The sequence below is a fragment of the Pimephales promelas genome, chromosome 9, assembly GCF_988280905.1.
Source record: "Pimephales promelas chromosome 9, fPimPro1.hap1.1, whole genome shotgun sequence".
Lineage (NCBI taxonomy): Eukaryota > Metazoa > Chordata > Actinopteri > Cypriniformes > Leuciscidae > Pimephales > Pimephales promelas.
The window spans coordinates 37406647-37427576 of record NC_142777.1 but is presented as its reverse complement, the minus strand read 5'-3'; the positions used below and the strand labels follow the sequence as shown (position 1 = coordinate 37427576).

The 20930-nt window shown below is 36.0% G+C and overlaps 2 protein-coding genes across 3 annotated transcripts in view; both read left to right on the top strand.

The window, feature by feature from the left end:
* Nucleotides 1–3949: 3949 nt before the first annotated feature.
* LOC120465276 (leucine-rich repeat neuronal protein 4) lies at nucleotides 3950–6892 on the top strand. The gene is made up of 2 exons (XM_039654942.2): nucleotides 3950–4037; nucleotides 6063–6892. The coding sequence occupies exon 2, from the start codon at nucleotides 6070–6072 to the stop codon at nucleotides 6799–6801; it is 732 nt and encodes a 243-aa protein (XP_039510876.1). The 5' UTR covers nucleotides 3950–4037; nucleotides 6063–6069; the 3' UTR covers nucleotides 6802–6892.
* Nucleotides 6893–10116: 3224 nt separating this feature from the next.
* The window catches only part of sec24b (SEC24 homolog B, COPII coat complex component), a 35043-nt gene continuing 24229 nt past the window's right edge, over nucleotides 10117–20930 (top strand). The window contains exons 1-4 of one of the 2 annotated variants that reach the window (XM_039654987.2): nucleotides 10117–10364; nucleotides 11859–12452; nucleotides 14685–14831; nucleotides 16923–17033. In XM_039654987.2, the coding sequence (XP_039510921.2) occupies nucleotides 10262–10364; nucleotides 11859–12452; nucleotides 14685–14831; nucleotides 16923–17033 (955 nt within the window). In that variant the 5' untranslated portion in view covers nucleotides 10117–10261. The remainder of the gene's footprint in view (nucleotides 10365–11858; nucleotides 12453–14684; nucleotides 14832–16922; nucleotides 17034–20930) is intronic. The other variant, XM_039654988.2, reaches the window with a different exon arrangement.

The following is a 20930-nucleotide window of genomic DNA, read 5'->3' as shown; positions in this document are numbered from 1 at the left end:
AACTAATTATAACCAATTAACCGGTTGACCGAACATTTTAAACCGTGGGCATATTTAAATATAGGCCTAGTACCGCTCAAAAGTTTGAAATAATTAAGAATTCAATTTGTTTATGGAAAAAAGTCTCTTCTGCTCACCAAAGGCTGCATTTGTTTGATCAAAACACTGTAAAAACAAACAAGTAATATTGTGATATATTGTTACCATTTAAACTATTTTATTCCTGTGATTAAAGCAGCATTACTCCAGTCTTCAGTGTCACATGACCCTTCAGAAATCACTCTAATATGAGGATCTGATGCTCAGTTATTATTTCTAAAATCTTAATTTTTCCCAACTTATATCTTATGTTTAATTGATTGGCTCTGTGAGCCAAAACAATGCTTTGGTGTTTTTGCATTATTAACGTTCACATATTTGCTGTTTCATGAATTATTTTGTGCTTTATAATTATTTTATTGCTTTAAAGGTCAGTGTGAGTTCAGGATGAAATTATGCAGTAAACTGCATATTTTTTCCCTGGGCAATAACGCTGAAAATAGCATGCTAAGTCATTATTTCATGCTAAGTATACTACAAATACATTGACATATTTGTGTACTTAATATAAATACCTTGTGCTTTTAGTATACGATACTAAAATATTGATATACTTAAAGCCTGCTAAATTGAAAACGACTCATTTAGTACTTAATGCACTTTAGCTTTCCAGAAATAGTGCTGATGTCCAACTAAAGATTATGTGATTGTGTAAAAGGGCAACTATAATTAGGAATACCTTACATATCTTGCATTTAAAGACTGATATGCAGTGATCATATCCTTGCTAATAGTTTTAGTGCATTGTGCAATAAAGATTTAAAGTTTAATTTTATTTATATCAGTAAGTCTCAAGGAATATGTGATTTTTAGGTATACTTAGTATACATTTTGGTATAGTTTTTTTCACTAGGGTTTAGTAAACGCTTTATGTATGTTTCTATGCAGAGACAATTAGCCCTGGCGTCGTCCCCTATATAGTGAGAACAAGCATGGCAATGTTCAGACAGTGAATATGCATGTTTTGTCTTCCTGATCACACACTTAGACACACAGTGTTCACCTGACATGACCATGCATGTCTGACACAGATTTTTTCCCCATGATTGTGTGATTCATGTCGCGGTCTGAGAGAGATGTTTCTGAGTCAGGATGTGGGCGTGAAGGAGAACCGACAATCTCAATCTCATCTCCAGAACAACACCATCCACAAAGCCCGTGGAAAAGCCAAAAACAAACTTTTTTTGTTTTGTCGTTTTCAGGGAGATTCTCATTAGATTCAGTACTGACATTTTGACTGTAAAATATATTCTGTAATAATTGAATATGCATAAGCTTAAGACTACCATGGTGTATAAATATGTCAATATATGATATATATATATATATATATATATATATATATATATATATATATTACATAATAATATTAAATAAAATAATATAATTATTTAATAAAATATTTATAAAATATTATAAAAGGTTTTACCTTTACAGTAGGGAAAATTTGGTGGGAATATGTGCTAAAATGTCAAACTTATAGTTAATGTTGTACATTTACTATTACATTTTGTAAATCAACATCTGTTTATATTAGTTATTGCACTATGCACTGACATGAACAACTATAGTTTTATTAACTAACATCAATAAAGGTAAATGACTGCTGTAAAAATATAAAGTTCATGTTAACTAATGCATTAACAAATGAGACCTTATTGTAAAGAGTCACAGCAAAATCCCCAGAGTTAAATGAACACTGAATGTGTGAATTAGCTATATAAACTCTGAGTAGAGTTAAATGAACACTGAAGCAGTGTTAAAGTTAATGAGATAATTAAGTGATTAATTGAGTGAGTATTACTGAAGACACCTGATGGTGTCGCCTTTTCTATTTATTCATCTGGTTATTATAACTCACGTACAGCAGCCAAACAAAATATAACGTTAGTGATATAAGGGTCAAGAGCCCAAATAAAGTGAACACTGATCACCATAATGGTGACTTAAAATTGCGGTTTTCTCCTTCAGTGATTCTGCTTGTTTTCACTCAATTATACACTTAATTATCTAATTAACTTTCATTTAACACTCTCCTCAGAGTTTATATAATTCACACTCTCAGTTTTAATTTAACACAGGGGATTTTGCTGTGTAATAGCTTCTGTCTTCTACTTATTTTGATTTTGCCACTCTAAACAATGCTGGGTTGTTTTAACCCAAATTTGGGTAAAATATGGACAAACCAAATAATGGGTTAAAAAAAAAAAGTCATTTCAAATTTTAACCCAACTTCAACTTTCAGTTTCAATTGTAAATGTTTTCTTTGCATTTTTAACCCAACATTTGGGTTTGTCCATATTTGACCCAAATTTGGGTTGAAACAACCCAGCATTTTTTAGAGTATGGGCTGAAATTTGACTTTAAATTTGTCCTTAATGTCATGAGATTCACTTGAATGTGTGTGTGTGTTTGTGTATTGAGCTCTTACTCTTGGTAAAGGAACAGTCTTGTCCTCTTAAAGCATGACCATATAAGGACATGTTTCCTCTTCCCCTCCTCCTGGAAAACACAACAATGGGGGTCAATATAAATTAATATCAGCCATCTTGTTCTCTCTCTCTCTCTCTCAGTGTCATGGATTATGCTCTGCTGGACATATACAATTATGTGGAGGAGAGGAATGTGTAACAGAGCAAATAATGAGCTGAGACTTTGTACATTGCAGCTTTTGTGATAAAAAGGGCTTTTTTTTAAAGGAACAGTTCAACCAAAAAGCAACTTCTTTTAGTCAGTGTGTACTCTCATGCGTTTCAAAACACATATGTTATTGTAATATGTACAATAAACACGTTGAATTACAGTTTCTTTTTGTTTGTTTTGTTTTGCTAGGACACATTCCTCAATACTAAGGTCAGTTTTACAAAACTCTCAATTTAAGTTACTTTCACATTTAAAACACACTAAAACATGTCTCAAATTAAGCCATTCCTAGCAAAGGTTTTCACCCAATAGCCTAAACACACATAAAAACTAACAACATGTAGGGATGCAAAAATATAAACCAATACCGATAATTATATTTGAAAGCCGATAACTAAAATATTGGCCGATTTTTGAGAGCCTGATTACAAAAATAAAACCATGTTATAATGGTGTTCTCATTATAATCTCATCACTGAAAAAAAAAAAAATTTTCATGATTTGTAATCACAACATTTTTTTATTTTGTCAAATCAACTTAAATAATTTATGTAGTTCAGATAACATAATATTTTTGAGTTTCTGATCTCCTTCATTGAATTTACTCAATTTTTCCACTTCGATTAACTTAAAATTTTAAGGCAACTTCATTTTTCAAGTTTAAGTAACTAACTTTTTTTTTTTACAATGTAAACTGCAAATGTATTTTCCTTTTTGAAGTGATTCCAAGCCATTTAAAACAATTACGGCAAATGAAAGTGTCTCAGCCGAAGGAAATAATCCATAATTAATCAGCTTTAAGATATCTTATGGGCCGTTAACGGGACGCTGATGTGTTGGCCGATATATCTTTTTTTGTTCTGACAGTCACATGTCGACATTTACAGTTGTTGTGCATATGAAAACTGGAGGAACTACTTCTTTAACCTGCACATCTACACACACACACACACACACACACACACAGAGATGCGTTCCAGCACGTCTCCTGTTGCTTCTGCTGGAGACATTAACATGCAGGGCAGCACAAAACTCAGTGGGACTCGCAAACACACTTGAAAAGAAGGGCGAGAGACAGACGTGAGGAGGGGGAGGACAGTGAAGAGAGAGAGAGAGAATGAACCTAGCTAGATGGAAATGTTGCAAGGGCCAGACGAGTGAGGGGGTGTGCAGAGGGAGGGACTTCAGAGGAAAGAAAAAAGGGAAGGTGGAGAAGAAGAATGCATTAGACGAGAGAGAATAAAGCAGAAGTCTGTCGGAGAGAAGACGTGAGCAGAAGCCGTTCAGACGTACAGGTACGCCAGTCGTTTATGATGAGGGTTTACTGCTCAGGATTACAGGAACGTTAGTGTGTGTTTTACCACGGGAACCAGTATTGTGACTTCGGTAAATGATGGAATAATTAGCATAATTCTATTTAGAAGTTTTGGAATCTTTCTGTTATTTTGCTCTTATTTCTTAAAATAATTCCAAAAAATTAGTAACAAATGTGTTATTTTAGTATCATTGAGAAATTATTATATTTTTTTAATGTATTTTTTAGTATTCTCATGCAATTTTGACATTTTAGTCAATTTAGTAAAATACATTAAAACAACATTTTTGTTACTTGTAATAAAATGTGTAGTGCTGTCAAATCGATGAATCGCATCTAACATAAAACTTTGTAAAATATGTGTATATATATATATATATATGAAGAGTTCAGATGCAAAAGCCTCTAAGTGCCTTTTGAAATTTTCTTCTAGAATGATCATTTTTATCAAGCTTGTATATTTAAATTCAGTAATTTCACTTAAATGGCAATGAAGATAACCTATTAATTGTCATTTAAATTTCATTGAACTTAAATATACAAACTTGATAAAAATTATCATTTTAGATGAAAATTTTAAATGGCACTTAGTGGCTTTTGCATCTGAACTCTTCATGTATATATATATATATATATATATATATATATATATATATATATATAACTTTATTGCTTATTGATAGTTCATGTTAACTGATGAACCTTATGGGTAAAGTGTTACCATAGTAACTATAATGATATCTAGATATTTATGCATATTAGGTGATTGTCAGTGTGATGCGGAGATGAAATTAGTTGTTATGCCGTTGTTATGCTAGGGAACATGTTGCTTAGTCATAAGAGTCATCATTTGGCTTGGGTCCCTCCCTTCAGCCGTAGTCTGTGGGTGTATTCGCCTGTTTTATCAGTTCACGGGTTACAATTGTTGTAATTTACTCTCCTCCATGTCATCCAAGATGTCCATGTCTTTCTTTCTTCAGTCGGAAAGAAATGAAGGTTTTTAATGAAAACATTCCAGGATTTTCTCCATATAATGGACTTCAATGGGGACCAAACGGTTCAAGGTCCAAATGAGAGTTTCAGTGCAGCTTCAAAGGGCTTTAAATGATTCCAGACGATGAATAAGGGTCTTATCAAGCGAAACGATCGCTCACTAAATAAATAAATAAAAAAGTTTAAGTTTTATAAGCACAAATGCTCGCCTTGCTCTGTTCTGTGATGCGCGTTCGTGACTCTCCTGTTCGAACTCGTTCATCAAAATGAACAAATCTTTTTTCAAGTCATTTGGTTCATTCATTCAACGAACCAAATGAACGAAATGACGCGATAAAGGATTCGCTCATTTTGTCGTTTAAAGCCCTTTGAAGCTCTTTTGGACCTTGAACCCTTTGGACCCCATTGAAGTCCATTATATGGAGAAAAAAGATATATTTCTTTTCGACCGAAGAAAGAAAGAAAGAAAGAAAGTGAGTAAATTATCAGCAATAGTTTTTTAACAGTGAACTAATCCTTTAAGTTGTAAATTGTGAATTGTTTTGGCAGCTGGCATCAGTCAGAGGGAGCAGGGTTTCTCTTACCCATAAGGCATAGCAGTTCCCACAGTAACTGGCAGGCGGTTTGTTCTGTTGTGATGTGTGTGTGAGCAGCACAGTGTGTGTCCTGTGTTAAAAATACACCCTGATGTTTCAGGCTGTTTACTGAGAGAGATTGTTGATAAGTGGCAAGAAACAGATGAAATGATGTTCAGTTGTTGATGTTCAACTAAAACCATAAAATACCGTAAAAACATTTTTGTTACTTATAATAAAATGCAATATTAAACATTTTATTTCAGCTGAGCAACATAAAAATATGCCTAAAACAAGAAAAAAACAACAACGTTCGTGTACACCATTAAAAAGGTGTAAGAACAGTGCTTTATGTGTTCATGTGTCCTGTTTAACAATATGAACGAACGGAGCATCTAAAATGAACATTACAGTAATTGTACCTTTATGTGTTGCAGGTTCGAGATGTTGCCGGGGTCAAAGTTCACGTTCCTCCTCGTCCTCAGCGTGATGGAGTGTGTTCACTCCACATCTGTCAGTCCGTCATTGCTTCAGCGTTCACACACACGCGTTCGCATTATCGAAGTCGAGGACGACTACGACGAGGAAGTCTCAAAGACGACGCACGCGCCCCAGTCGCCCGGGGTCACGACCTCTCGTGTGATGCCCCGACCTTGTGATTATGACCCCTGTGTGGTTCAAACGACCCCCTGCGAGAGGATTTCAGCGCGGACGGGTTGCCTGTGTCCTGGGTTGACGGGTCCAGATGAACGGCCCGAGACCCCGAAACTGCGCGAGATGAAGTTGGACGGCTCCGGGGAAGTGGTCGTCTATTGGTGCGCGCCTCGCTCCAACGTCACCTATTATGAAGTCACTGTGAACGGCGGGAAGGTGCCGTATATTTTTGGGGAATATCTAAGGGATGGAGTTATACCTGGGATGGAGGTTGGGGAGATGGTGTGTGTGGCGGCCGGGAATCAAGCAGGGCTCAGTGAGAAGTCCTGTACCCGATACGATCCACCGCAACCGGACCGGGTTTCTCTGAGCGCAGGGATCATCGCGGGATCCGTCGCATTCCTCCTGCTGATTTCCGTGCTCGCTGTCGTATTATGGCGACGAAGGACGTGTCGGAAGAGCGGGATGGGAGAAGCGGAAGGCCTCGGGAATCCTTCATACACCAATGATGGAGCGCTGTGATCAGCAGCAAACATTTCAAACACATTGGGAGAATGAAACAAGCTGCAAAGAGACTGAGTTGGTCAAAAGTTTGGAATAATTAAGATTGTTTTATGTTTTTGAAAGATAGCTTCTGCTCACCAGGGCTGCATTTAATTGATCAAAAATGCAGTAGTATTCTATCTAAAATAACTGTTTTTTTATGTGAATGTATTTTTTAAAATTTAATTTATTTCTGTGTTTAAAGCTGAATTTTTCTTATTTTCAAAAAATACAGTAAAAACTGTAATTTTGTGAAATATTATTACAATTTTAAATAGATTGAATTTTCAGCATCATTACTCCAGTCTTCAGACCCACCTCTAATCCGACCCATCTCCGCCCCCTAATCCCTAACCCCACCCATAATCCGACCCATCTCCGCCCCCTAATCCCTAACCCCACCCCTAATCCTACCCATCTCCACCCCCTGATCTTTAACCCCACCCCTAATCCTACCCATCTCCGCCCCCTGATCCTTAACCCCACCCCTAATCCGACCCATCTCGGCCCCCTAATCCCTAACCCCACCCCTAATCCCACCCATCTCCACCCCCTGATCTTTAACCCCACCCCTAATCCTACCCATCTCCGCCCCGATCCCTAATCCTACCCATCTCCACCCCCTGATCTTTAACCCCACCCCTAATCCTACCCATCTCCGCCCCGATCCCTAATCCTACCCATCTCTGCCCCGATCTCTAACCCCACCCCTAATTCTACCCATCTCCGCCTCCTGTTCCCTAACCCCACCCCTAAACCTACCCAACTCCACCCCTCAGATCTGATCCGACTCCGCCCCCTTGGATCTCGTGTACTGCAATGAGGTGCAACTGGGATTCTTTGATGAATAGAAAGTTCAAAATAACAGCATTTATTTGAAAAAAAATCTTTTGTAACTTTATAAATGTTATTACTGTCATTTTTGATCCATTTTTTAACTTTACTTATAAACTTTAAATGATAGTGTTTCATGGTTTGCACAAAAGTATGAAGCAGCACAACTGTTTTCAACACTGATAATAATCATAAATGTTTCTTGAGCATCAGTTCAGCATATTCGAGTGATTTCTGAAGGATCATGTGACACTGAAGACTGGAGTAATGATGCTGAAAAATCAGCTTTGATCTCAGGATATAAATTACACTTTATTATATATTCACATTGAAAACAGCTATTTAAAATTGTAATAATATTTCACAATATTACAGTTTTTACTGTGTTTTTAATCAAATAAATGCAGCATTGGTGAGCAGAATACACTTCTTTCAACAACATTACAAATTCTTTAAAAGCTTTTGACCGGAAGTGTGTAGTTTTAGCTATTGTGCATCTGACTGAAAATAATGCTCGCTGTTCACAACTAAACTGCTGTGATTGGTTCTGAATGATTGTTATTGGTTTGATTATTTAAAGTCAACATGGAATCTAAATCGTCCCTGTTTACTTCCATAATTCACATTGGTGGCCTTGTTGAGATCGATTCATAAGTGCATTTATTCCAAAATAATTTGCATTAGTAAATAAATAAATAAATAATTGCTTCACTTTCCCCTTTCAAATTGAACGCATTCACATACGACTCTTTTATATCATAAAAAAATGTGTTCCTGACATTGATTTTGATCAATCAAAAAATATAGATTTTCCTCGTCATTAAATATCCATTTTCACTCAAATACATCAAATTATGGAAGTAAACTGTTTTGATTACCATTTTCCGACGACTTTAACACTACTAATGGTTCTTAGGAAGCCTGGCGCTTCATTACAATAGACAGGGTTTTAAACTATTTGTTGCAAAGCTATTTTTTTAAAATTATTGATGATGTTTTTAACTATTGACAGTTTTTTAATAAAGCTATTTTAACTGCATTTGCTTGACTGAGCTTGTTGTTTATTCATGCATGCCTATTAAGAAAATGTACTGTTACCCAAATTGAAGAAGTGGTTGTTCTTGCACTATTATTTAGATCTGTGTGTAAAGTCACTGCATGGTATCATGGAAGGAAATTGCAGTAGTCTGATGTCTGATGGCTTCATTGAGCAATGCTGAATCAAGTGCATGTAACATATTCAGAGCCAGTTATTTTCCATCCACCTTTGTCAATCACTCCTTCCCTTTGCTACCTATAATCTCAGTTTATTACTGTTATATAAAGAGAGTGCCAGGCAGATATTTGCCTCCAGGACTGACAGAGAGTGTTGTGGTCTTGGCAAAAGGGAGTGGTGTTTACTACTCAAAAAGTCATAAATAATACATTAGGAAATACCTAACCTATGAACACAAATAAGCAAAAATGTTTCAGATTCAGAGTGAAATGCTATTTTTTTCACCTTGCTTTCTATCCGGTCTATATCAAGGAAAGAAACACCAGGTAAAATATGGTAGTTTTGATGTAAATATCAATAGTGTAATGAACCCCACATGCTTCAGCCTAAACTGATGTCTATGAGTCATGACAAATATGATAGGTCACTATTTTGTCCCAAACCCCTGATTAAATTGTTTTAATTTTGACACAAAAACTTGAACAGAGCTGAATAATGACACTACTCCACCTCAATTGAAGTAGTTTCATAATCGATTAACTTGCAACATGATATTGAACTATAATCTGAATCAACATTACATCGTCAATACGTCATTTTGTCATTTGTCAAATTTCTATCCTTAAAACGCTCTTGTGTTTAGGAATATTTTTTTATTTTAATATTTTAATATTTTTACGAATTTCATTCCACGCTTACTATTTCAATGTCAAAATGTGATTTTAGAGCTTCTGTAAGTCTGTGCGTGCGTTTGGGTTTTATTTTGCTGTTGTAGGGACCTCAGAAGTAAAGTAGTAAAATTCGGCGGAGTGATATGGGCAATTAATTCGGTCAAGACCTGCCTGGAACTACTTTAGCCCTTAGAACGTCCCTCAACCAATCAGAATCAGATGCAAGCATTCTTGTACCCCGTAGTATATTAACATATACATATTATGTCTATGGTATATTAAGCGCTATAACGTTACACACATAAATGTGAAAAATTGTTAGTGAAGAGTATCACAGAAAACGTCACTGATATATCATCTACACATCTGTCCAAAGAGTAAAGATGGATAAATTAACTTGGGATTAAACAAGCCAAAAGGGTGGAAAGGTTTTTTTTATTTCTCTTTCTTTCCCCCTTATTTTATTTTATTTTTATATTTATTATTTAAATTTATTTTGAAGAATAAGAAAAATCTCCTTTATTTTAAGACTTTTATTTTGAAGGGCTGTCAGTGATGCCGCTGTTGATCTCTGGATTCAGCGGCCCGTGGTCATCATCATCACCGTTAGTCTGACAGACCCTGCGCTCAGCTGTGGGCAGGTCGATGGAGACCCACAACTGGTGATAGCGGCGTTTATTTTTTATATATTCGAGGATCCTTAACCGCTCGGATAGAGATGTCCACGCAGGGATACACGAATCCAAACTCGTCCGTGAATAATTTCAGCATGAACTCTACTCAAAACGGAGGTGGAGCGGCAGCGGCGTCCTGTCAGAACGGTACGGGATTAAAGCGAAACCACTTGAGCTAACATGCTAAAGCTAACGTGAATATCACATTCAAAAGCTGAGGTAACAATCTGGCTAAGTATTAGGCTAAGACGCTAATGGCTAAACTTACGTGCTAAAATCACTTTAAAATCCACTTCAAAAGCTAAGATAAGTTAACGTTAGCAAGCTAAAGGCCTGAGATTGAGGCCAAGCTAAAGCACTTGTCATCTTCGTCTTTGAGTAAGACATCGACCTCTACAGATCACAGTAGAATAATATTTTCTGTACCTGTCATTAAAGTGATATAGAAGCTCAAGCTGTCGATGTGTTTTAATGAATATTAATTTCAGTCAGTTTGTTGTCATCTCCTGTGCATACCGTTAGCCCGTTAGCCGCTAGTATAGCTTGGTTTTTCTTTCTCTCGGTTTTAAAATCTTTAAGGTCCGGATTATTAATTAATCTCTTAAGATATTGTCATGTGATTGATCTGAATTAGGAACTGACATATGGCATTGTCTTGATCAGATGTCTCATATTTGTGGTAAATTAAGCTTGTGATTTAAATATTCTCAACAAATATCTTCATAACATGTTCTAACGGTAATTTTGCTAATGCCTTTTTGTGGTTTTACGAACGTGAGCTGTATTTTTACATCATGCTAATATAATCTGTTTTTAAACTGCATAGAATGAAGTAGCAATATGTTTTGTATTTTCTAATGTGCATCTTTTTTTAACATGACATAAATTGTCATTTAGTAATAAAGTCAGAGAATGATCTGTGCAAATTGTCTTTCGTACATGTTAATATCAGATTAGTATCTATTAAAGATCGGATTACAAGTTTTAGTAGCCTATACATTGATTAATTTGAATATTTGTTTTTTATATTTTACGTTTTCATTTTAATTTTAGTTAAAATTGTTGTACTTTTGTACACATTTACATATATACATTTTTTATATGAATATATTAAATTTATTTCAGTTTCTGTTTTAGTTATTGTAGTGCATTATATCAAACTAAATATAGTCCCAATAATGTATAATATAATAACAGACAGACTCAATGATCCGTTCATACCGTTGTCAAACTCCTTGTGCATCCACAAAATCGTAATGAATTATTACAATTAATGCCTAAATGAATTTTTGGTAATGTAAATAGATATTTCCTACTGACCGACGACAGCAATTTTTTATTATATTTCAGTTTACAATTATTTTTTATGGTTTTAGTTAACTATATTAACCTTGTAAATACATAGTATAAATATGATAAATAAACGATATGGTAGTCATTCAGTAATGTAGTATTTCCATCACTCTACTCATTTGTAAGGCAAATATAATAGAATAATGCGAGTTTCAACTGCTGTTGGATTTAATAGGTCAGTTTGTACAGAACTGGTGATTCGTCTAATGACAAACGTGCATTTGTCACATTTGCACATCATTTGCATAGCAATCTCACAAATCAAATTGATGTTGTTGTTTTTGACAGGTCCGGGACAGCCGTTCCCTGCCATGTATCCCGCATCCAGCTATAGTTCCGCCCCGCCCACTGGTTACCCCACCGTGGCGGGACACAGCGCTCCTCCGACTGGAAAAATCCCAGTTTCAGGCACAGACTATAGTAGGAACTACTACCAGAACAGCTCAGGGCCGTTGCAGTACGCAGCACCACCAGGATCGCAGCCACCTGCACATCAGTACGCCACCTCAAATGTCCAGCAGACTGCGCCGTACACCATGCCTGCTGGGTATTACAGACAGGCGTATAGTCACCCCTCACAGGGTCAAACTCCACCCCTACCCCAGCCTCAGCAGGTGCAGCCCAGCTTGGTGACACCAGCCAGTGGCAACAACCTCGGCGCCCCGCTGTACCCCATCGTTTCTTACCCATCAGCCCCTGGGAGCAGTCAGTACGGCACGCTGAGATCCTCTCAAACTGGCGATTCAACGGGAATGCCACCGCCACCTACCCAGAGTTCTTTGCAACAGCATTCTCAAGGGAACGGGGCCACACCAGCTCACCTGGGATTCGGAGCTCCGCCTCTCAGCCAAACGGCCACCGTCAATGGCCAATCGAATGCAGGTTGGTTTGAATGCGTTTCATCCTAATGCACCGTGTATAGTGTAATACAGCAAGTGTTGGAAACGCGATCATTTATAACAAACACCAAAGACACTAGATGCAGTGAGCGAGTTATGTACAATGTAAATGAGAACACACACACACACACATAAAAGAACATACAATGGAGCCAAATTAAAGAACCAGATATACCAAAATAACGCCCACCGAAAATTTTCGGCCGAAAATGGCCCAAAAGTGCATTTTCGGTTTTCGGCCGAAAGACTTTTATCACCGAAACAATACGGCCGAAATGTTGTGATGACGCAAACAGAAACCGCGACCTGCATGAGGCAGGCGAAATAAACAAGGCAGCGCGTGCACCGCTCCAAACGGTCGAGGCGTTTATACTTGAAGCGCTCTCCGTTGTACTATTCCTTGAAACGACAGGGGACGACTCAAGTAACTGTCCTCTAACCATCAGGAATCGGTGAGAAGAAGACAGATAAAAATACATGACAATGTTTATTTTTTAGTATTCCACCACCAATACAAAAATAATCATGTAAAACCCAGTAAACCCTGAGATCATTACTTGTGACATTACAAAAATATATGTATATGGGAACATGTATGTATAGAACTAAATTAATGCTCTCTTAAATATTTTCTAAGTTCACTAAACAAGTTTCATGTACATTTGTATTAAACATGGACCAGCTGTTCATTTAAAAAGGCTTTTTATGCTATTGTATGCTACAGTTTGCCCAGTTTTAGACATGCAAACTGGGTGCTGGTGTGAAGAGAAGTTTGCGCTCGGCTTTGTTTTTGAGAGAACATTTCATTTTAAAATCTTTCTGCAGGCCAGTAGATTATTATTTAGTGTACACATGAGTGGGGTCAAGTTAAACATTTTAGTTTGAATTTTATTTTATAGCCTACTGTACATTGTGCTAAATAAATATTTGCATAATTTGTAATTGATTTATTCTTTGAAAATGTTATATTAATTTATGCAATTGCAATGCCGTGATTTTAGTAAAGTTTGTACACAGTCATAGCCATAAATGCAATGATATACTAATAATTGGCATAATTTCTTTTGGTGTTTCGTTTTTCGGTTTTTGGCCTTGGTTTCCTCTTTTTCGGTTTTCGGTTTCGGCCAAGAATTTTTATTTCGGTGCATCCCTAAAAATAATTCCCTTAAACTGTTCCCCACAACCTCTCTAACCCTAGTAAAAGAAAATGTGGGAGATAAACCGATGGCTAAAAAAACTTCTCTTAACTAGGAAAAAAAAAATACTAAAGGTGGCACACACTTCTTGCCTATTGTGTCTAACACCTGACATTACGACGAGCATAATGTACATCACACGCCACGGATACCGCACACATAAAGAACGTTAAACTCATATCGGCAAAAAGTACAACTAACACTAAGGAAATGAATGTTAGACCACACACACACAAATGGGATTCGATTAATAGCTGATACAAAGTACGCAACTCAGGACACTGAACAGACACAATGCTTCCAAACGAGACGTGCTGGAAGTCTTTTAAACCCGCGGGGCGACAGCAGATTGGACTCAGAAGACCCGCCCTAATGATGATTGACAGCTGGCTCGGCCAATCGGAAGGAACCTGAGAGCGAAATAGCAAAAGAGGGAGGGAAAAAGCACAACAAACACGCATAGAATATAACAACAGTCAAACCAAAATATATTCAGTCACCAAAATTTCTCATGTTATTATCAGTTTATTTATTCGCTAATTAAAGTTTAGAAAATGCTAATAAAATATGACAGTTAGTATTATAAAATCAGGTGATATTTCACAGGTTTTGTCCGTCCTTTTATTCGACTCTCACACATGAATTATGTTGAATATCTGTGTCAGCTGTTAGATTAAACTACACAATTCGATAATATCAGTTTATCTCAAACAGTGACCAAGCGATGCTTATTTCTGTTCAGTCTGTGTGTTAAAAGAGCAAAACATGCTCAGCTCAAAGTGTCAAAGTAATTTTTGGTCCTAAAATTGCATACATCACTGTATGAAGTATTATTGGGTATAATATGTCACAGTTTACTTTATGTTGCTATCCTCACTCGCATAAATGAACTCACTCTAAAAATTCAATCTGGTGTCTTCTTTTTTTTTTCTTATATCTTTATTGATTATGTTCATGCAAAAGAATGGAATTAATGCTCATATCACTTGTATTGATTGTTTTAACTAATGTATTTATAGTTCAACAACACTACAACCAAAACCTCCACAATCCCATGAGCCATCATTACGGCGGGGCCGCTCCCACCAAAGAGGGCCTTGATAAAGAGAGAGCGCCCTCAGGAACCCCCGGCACTTCTGTGCATTCTTCACCACAACACCATCCAGGTACCACACATCTACTTTCACACACTAATTGACAGTTAGCGCTTTCATTTCTTCCATTTTTGACATTATTTATGTCTTGTTTTGTTTATTATTAGATTATCAACATTTGAAGTTGGATCAAAACCTTTCATCAAAGTTATACATGAATTACAACAATACCCGTTCTCATCTTAGGACAACTTTTTTGATCCACTTCAAATGTTGACCACTGTATAGGTTATTGATTAGCAATCAAGCTATCTGTAATTCAGAATTATTTTTTCATAATTTTATATAAAAAAGGTTGAACTTAATTTTACAGTACGTTCATTTGCGTGTACTTACCTAAGAAAGTACTGGATAATATAAGGGGTTAAGGTTAGGTTTAGTTGAAGGTTCAGGGTTAGTACCCAGTTATTTTAATAACTATAATAAGTACATGGGGAACAGGACTATAAAATAAAGTGCTACCAAAAAAAAAAAAAAAAAAAAATCCACATCTTTCTAGGGTTGCAGGTTTTGGGGAAATTTTTATTCATCCTTTATTTAACCAGGTAAAAACCCATTGAGATTAAAAATCTCTTTTGCAAGGGAGACCTGGCCAAGATAGGCAGCAAAATTACATCACATCATTACATACGTTTTAAGACACACAAATAAAAGCCATAGTAAATCTAATTGAAATAAATCTAATTGTCATTTTTCAGATAAAATTTGCAATATTTTATTATTATTTTTAAAGCTCCAGTTTTTGTTTTTTTTGGGGGCTGCACAATTTGTCCTACATTTGTATAATTATCAATACGACTATAAATTATGGTTATTCTCAAATGAGACAAAATAAGAAATTGTATTGTTGTAATATTTCACTGTAAAATAAAAAATAGTTTTGAAGAAAAATAATATAATTTTATTTTACAATACATTTACTATAGTAATATTTTTGGATGTCTTAAAGGGATAGTTTTAGGAAATTAAAGGGATAGTTCACTTTGAAATTAATCTTTGGTATGTTTTAGCTTACCTCAAGGGCATCAAGATGTAGGTGTCTTTGTTTCCACAGTAGTTTCAATTTAGATATTTTTAGGTCAAACCGTTCTTGTCCGTCAGTCATATAATGGAGGTCTATGGTCACCACCTACATCTTGGATGCACTTGAGGTCAACTAAAACATATCCAAAATTAATTTCAAACTGAACTATCCCTTTAATTTCTTAATTTTCAAAAGTTAAAACATCAAGCTTTTATTTTGGCGAAAAACGGCAGAAAGTCCTCAAAGCGTCTTTAGTTGACAACAGTCTGTTTATATTGAATTCTCATTACATGTTTGGGAAGTTGCACGTTATAAGTGACCCAAGATGAGAGCAACATTTACTATGACCTGAGCCTTTTTTCCAAGACTGGGAAAACACTGGATCATGAGCTGACCGGTGCCGCGCTTCTCTCTGAATCTCAAATTAAATCACAGCTTTTGCTATTTAATACTTGATTTTGTGCAGCCCTCAAATTGCAAGAATATTATTTTACATCCTTTGGCTACTGTTTTTTTTTTTTTTTTTTTTTTTTAACTATGTTTTTATTGAACTTTTCTTATACAGAGAGAAAAAAAAGAAAAATAAAAGAAAAAAAATAAATAAAAGAAAAACAATCAATAAAAAAAGAAAAAAAAAGAAACACAAGCCCTTGACAGCACTTCAAAGAATACACCGCATACCAGTACACTATCTGCATTATTCATAAATTAACATATATCAAGCCTATTTATTTCCAGCAAATTTTTAATTAATGCCCACTTCTGTCGAAAAATGTCTTCGGCTACTGTTATTATTACCTATTTTACCAATGTTGGTGTGTCATTCCTGACAGGTTGTGTCTCTTCTGATGATTCTGTGATGTTTTTTATGTCGACAGAGAGTTTGTCCTATCATTCCACAGGCTTTTCTTACTCGTTCTGATCTCTTTCTTTGCATTTTCTTTGCATCGCACTATCATGTGCTGCTAGTTTTGGGTCATGTTAGTGTCATCCTCGGTCGGTGAAGCGCAGAGCTCAGTTCTGGTCCTCTCCTTCTGTACTCAATCCGTGTGTTGTCTCTGATGGTTGCTGTATTTCAGGACTGCTGTACGGTGACCGTGGGGTGAATAACGCCGTTAGCTCGGCCGCGGGCGATCACTCCTCATCCAGTTCTGACCATGAGGAAGAGGATGAGGAGGATGAGGAAGCAGGTCTGCTTTCGCTTTTTCATTCTTCCACTCACCTCCCTTTCTCACTTATCCTTTCCTTCATCCCTCCATCTCAGATTTGTCGTTTTCCATCCATACATCGTCCTTCCCTTTTTAAAATGAGTAACATCCACGAATATGCACACTTTCTGCTGTCTTTAACGTATTTATATATTTCGTTCTTGCAAGTTATTCGTTCACTTGAAGTCTACAGTTCCCATAAACATACACATGTTCAAAAAGTCTTGTTTGCTTTTCTGATGCCCTTCACTGAGAGTACATAAACCTTATTAGCGTACTGCATAGCATTTGCTTCATACTATTCAATTAATAAATATGCACATTTGTTTATTTATTTATAAGTATGCAAGTCAAATTAATATGTATATATATATATATATATAAATCATATTTTTCACCATTCACCAAATCATGTTGTTAATGTTTATAATATCTGCAATGCAGGCTTTATATGTTGCTTTTAGCAGATTAGAGCTCTTCAATATAATCACATTTTACAATGATACAAGCAATCAGTCAAATTTTCAATATAATATATATCACTTTATGTAAATCTATACCCAACTTCTAATATGTCTTTGGGTGTTTATATTTTTTTGCAATTTTAGTTAATATACCAGTAAAATAAGTAACGCACACACACACTATTTTCATTTAGTAGAGATTTTAGTGGTGAATTATTGATGGAATATTTTAATAGTTGGTGCCACTTTGGAAAAGGGCAGTCAGGTTGAGCGCACATTTTGTTCGTACTGTACATTTTGCCAAATTTAGTTCACTGAAATGTACTTTTTACTTATGTAAAGCACACAAGGGCTGTTCAGACTAAAAGTCATTTTCGTTTTTCACTTTTAAAACGACTTTTGCTGATAATTTACTCACCCCCATGTCATCCAAGATGTCCACGTCTTTCTTTCTTCAGTCGAAAAGAAATGAAGGTTTTTGATGAAAACATTCCAGGATTTTCTCCATATAATGGACTTCAATGGGGTCCAAACGGTTCAAGGTCCAAATGAGAGTTTCAGTGCAGCTTCAAAGGTCTTTAAACGACACCAGACGATGAATAAGGGTCTTATCTAGCGAAATGATCACTCATTTAAAAAATAATTAATAAATAAATAATTAATTATTTAATAAATAATTAATTAATAAATAATGTAAGATTTATAAGCTTAAATGCTCACAATTCATTCGTTTTGTTCGTTGAATGAACCAAACGACTCGGAAAAAGATTTGTTCATTTTGATGAACGAGTTCGAACAGGAGAGTCACAAACGCGCATCACAGAACAGAGCAAAGCGAGCATTTGAGCTTATAAAACTTAAACTTTATTATTTATTTATTAAATGAGCGATCGTTTCGCTAGATAAGACCCTTATTCATCGTCTGGTGTCGTTTAAAGACCTTTGAAGCTGCACTGAAACCGTCTTTTGGACCTTGAACCGTTTGGTCCCCATTGAAGTCCATTATATGGAGAAAATCCTGGAATGTTTTCATCAAAAACCTTCATTTCTTTTGGACTGAAGAAAGAAAGACATGGGGAGAGTAAATTATCAGCAAAAGTTTTTTACTCCTTTAACTCTGTTTTAACAGAGTTATGAAACCCTGCATCGCTGTGCCAAACGTGCAGTGTGAACTCACGGCATGTTAAACTGCTACGACTAGATAACTAGCAACAGACAGCCAATTGCATGGCTCATATTCACGTGCGTTGAACTGTGTACATATAAACCGGGTCATTTCAAGGTTCATGGGGGGAAAATGAGACCTATTCATTCTTACCTGAAATAGTGTTTTAAGTCCATTCAGAAACAATTTGATAGTACAGTTGGCAATACTAGAGCACGTTGTGTGCAGCATTCGTCTAAATTCGTATAAACCTGACATGCACAGGCAATGCCAGCGTTCAGTTCCCGGGGATGTCTGTCCTGTCCCTCGGGGTCGCTGCTCTCTGCTCATCCACAGACCTGAAGAACAGCGATTGTTTTCACTCTAAATAGTCAAAGTGTTGATTTTAAAAACACACTTCTCACAGATCCAGTTCCAGGAGTAATGAGAAATGTGTCTCTACTTCCCCCGACCCTGAGAGTCACACACTCCCACTCTCTCTTTCACACACTCACACACATATGGTCGTTTCCTGCAAGAGGAAGTCGTTTTTTTCCTACAGGCCCAGGCAGCTTGTGAACTCAAACAGAAAGTCTCGTATTTATTGGTGATTTTATTTTAGCTGTTCTTTTGAAATTAAACTATTTTAAATATCGTTTATATGTATTTGTTATAATCCCCCGATTAAAACCAGCTTCTTATGGCCTAATTATGTCTAATCTTAAAGCTATCAAATTTTCGGGATAATTTATTTTTTTAATGCTTTTTGTCAAAGAAGTCTTTTCTGCTCACCAAAGGCTGATTTTATTTGATCAAAAAAAAAAAAAAAAACAGTAATATTGTGAATAATGTATTCTTGTGATGTCAAAGCTGAATTTTCAGCGTTGTTCATAATGTTGAATCTCAGTATATTTTCCTGCTTTTTGTCTTTAGCCAATCACATGCCTGATTGTTATTGCAGATTACATATAACACAGAAAAAATTACATACATATTTTTTTATCAGGTTAAACCTTTATCTGAACCTCTCACAGTCGGTCACGCGTATTTTACTTTGAGTCTGTTTTTAATACAGGATCCATTTTAAAAATATCGGTTATCAGCACGTACGATCAAACCTAGTTGTTGGTATCAGTAATCTAGTATTGTGGTAGTGTTAGGGATGCACCGATATGACAATTTTGGCCAATACCGATAACCGATAATTCTTTATATTTGAAAGCCGATAACCGATATATTGGCCGATAAATCGAAATCCACATTTTTAGACAATTTTTGAGAGCCTGATTATACAAAAAACGTCTCCTCATTAAAAGTCAAGATACAAACACAATTATGATGTTCTTATTTTAATATTGTGTAGCCGATATGACAGACTTGCGCTGCACGTTTTGCGCTTTAACTGGATTTTCCTTTTTTAAAGTGAGCAATTTAAAAGCATCATGTTGAACAGTGCACATCTAAAGTGCCTCAGCTGAAAGAAATAACACATTAGTTATCGGCTTTTAGACATCGGCTAAATGTTCTTGTTGGGCCGATAACGATAACATTAAAAATGATCATTTATCTACCGATAATGTGGCCGATATATCGTGCATCCCTAGGTAGTGTACTTAAATACGAAATAAATAAGATGCGAACCAGCACATCTAGCATCAGATCCTCATATTGGAGTGATTTCTGAAGGATCATGTGACACTGAAGACTGTGTAATTAATTACACTTTACTTTATATTCACATACAAAACTGCTGTTTTACGTAATTGTACAAATATTTCACAATATTAATGTTTTACTGTATTTTCGATCACATAAATGCAGCCTCTGTGAGCAGAAGATGCTTTAAAAACATTAGAAAAATCATAATATTTTCTGACTGTAGTGTGTTTGGCCGGGTTTTGCTGTAACATCATTCAGCTCAGAAATCAGTGGAAACTTGAGCGGATCTAATGGACGAGCACCTGCACCATTTCAGTCTCCAGTTAACCATGTTTGCTTCCACTTTATTCAAAAGTGTGTGTGTGAATTCATACAGAATTATTATTTTTTTAAATGTAAAAATGCCGAATGTTTCCTGTGATGGGTAGGGTTAGCGTAAGGGGACAGAATATACAGTTTGTACAGTATAAAAACCATTACGTCTATGGAGAGTCCCCACAAAGATAGTAAACCAGGCGTGTGTGTGTGTGTGAGTGTAAATGGCCAGACTCTATTTTTAGCTCTACATTATGAAGTGTGTGTCTCTCATGGGGAGTTTGGATGTGTCATGTT

What these genes read in the sequence shown, in the direction of transcription:
- LOC120465276 (XM_039654942.2), top strand. Translation starts at nt 6,070, where the DNA reads ATGTTGCCGGGGTCAAAGTTCACGTTCCTCCTCGTCCTCAGCGTGATG.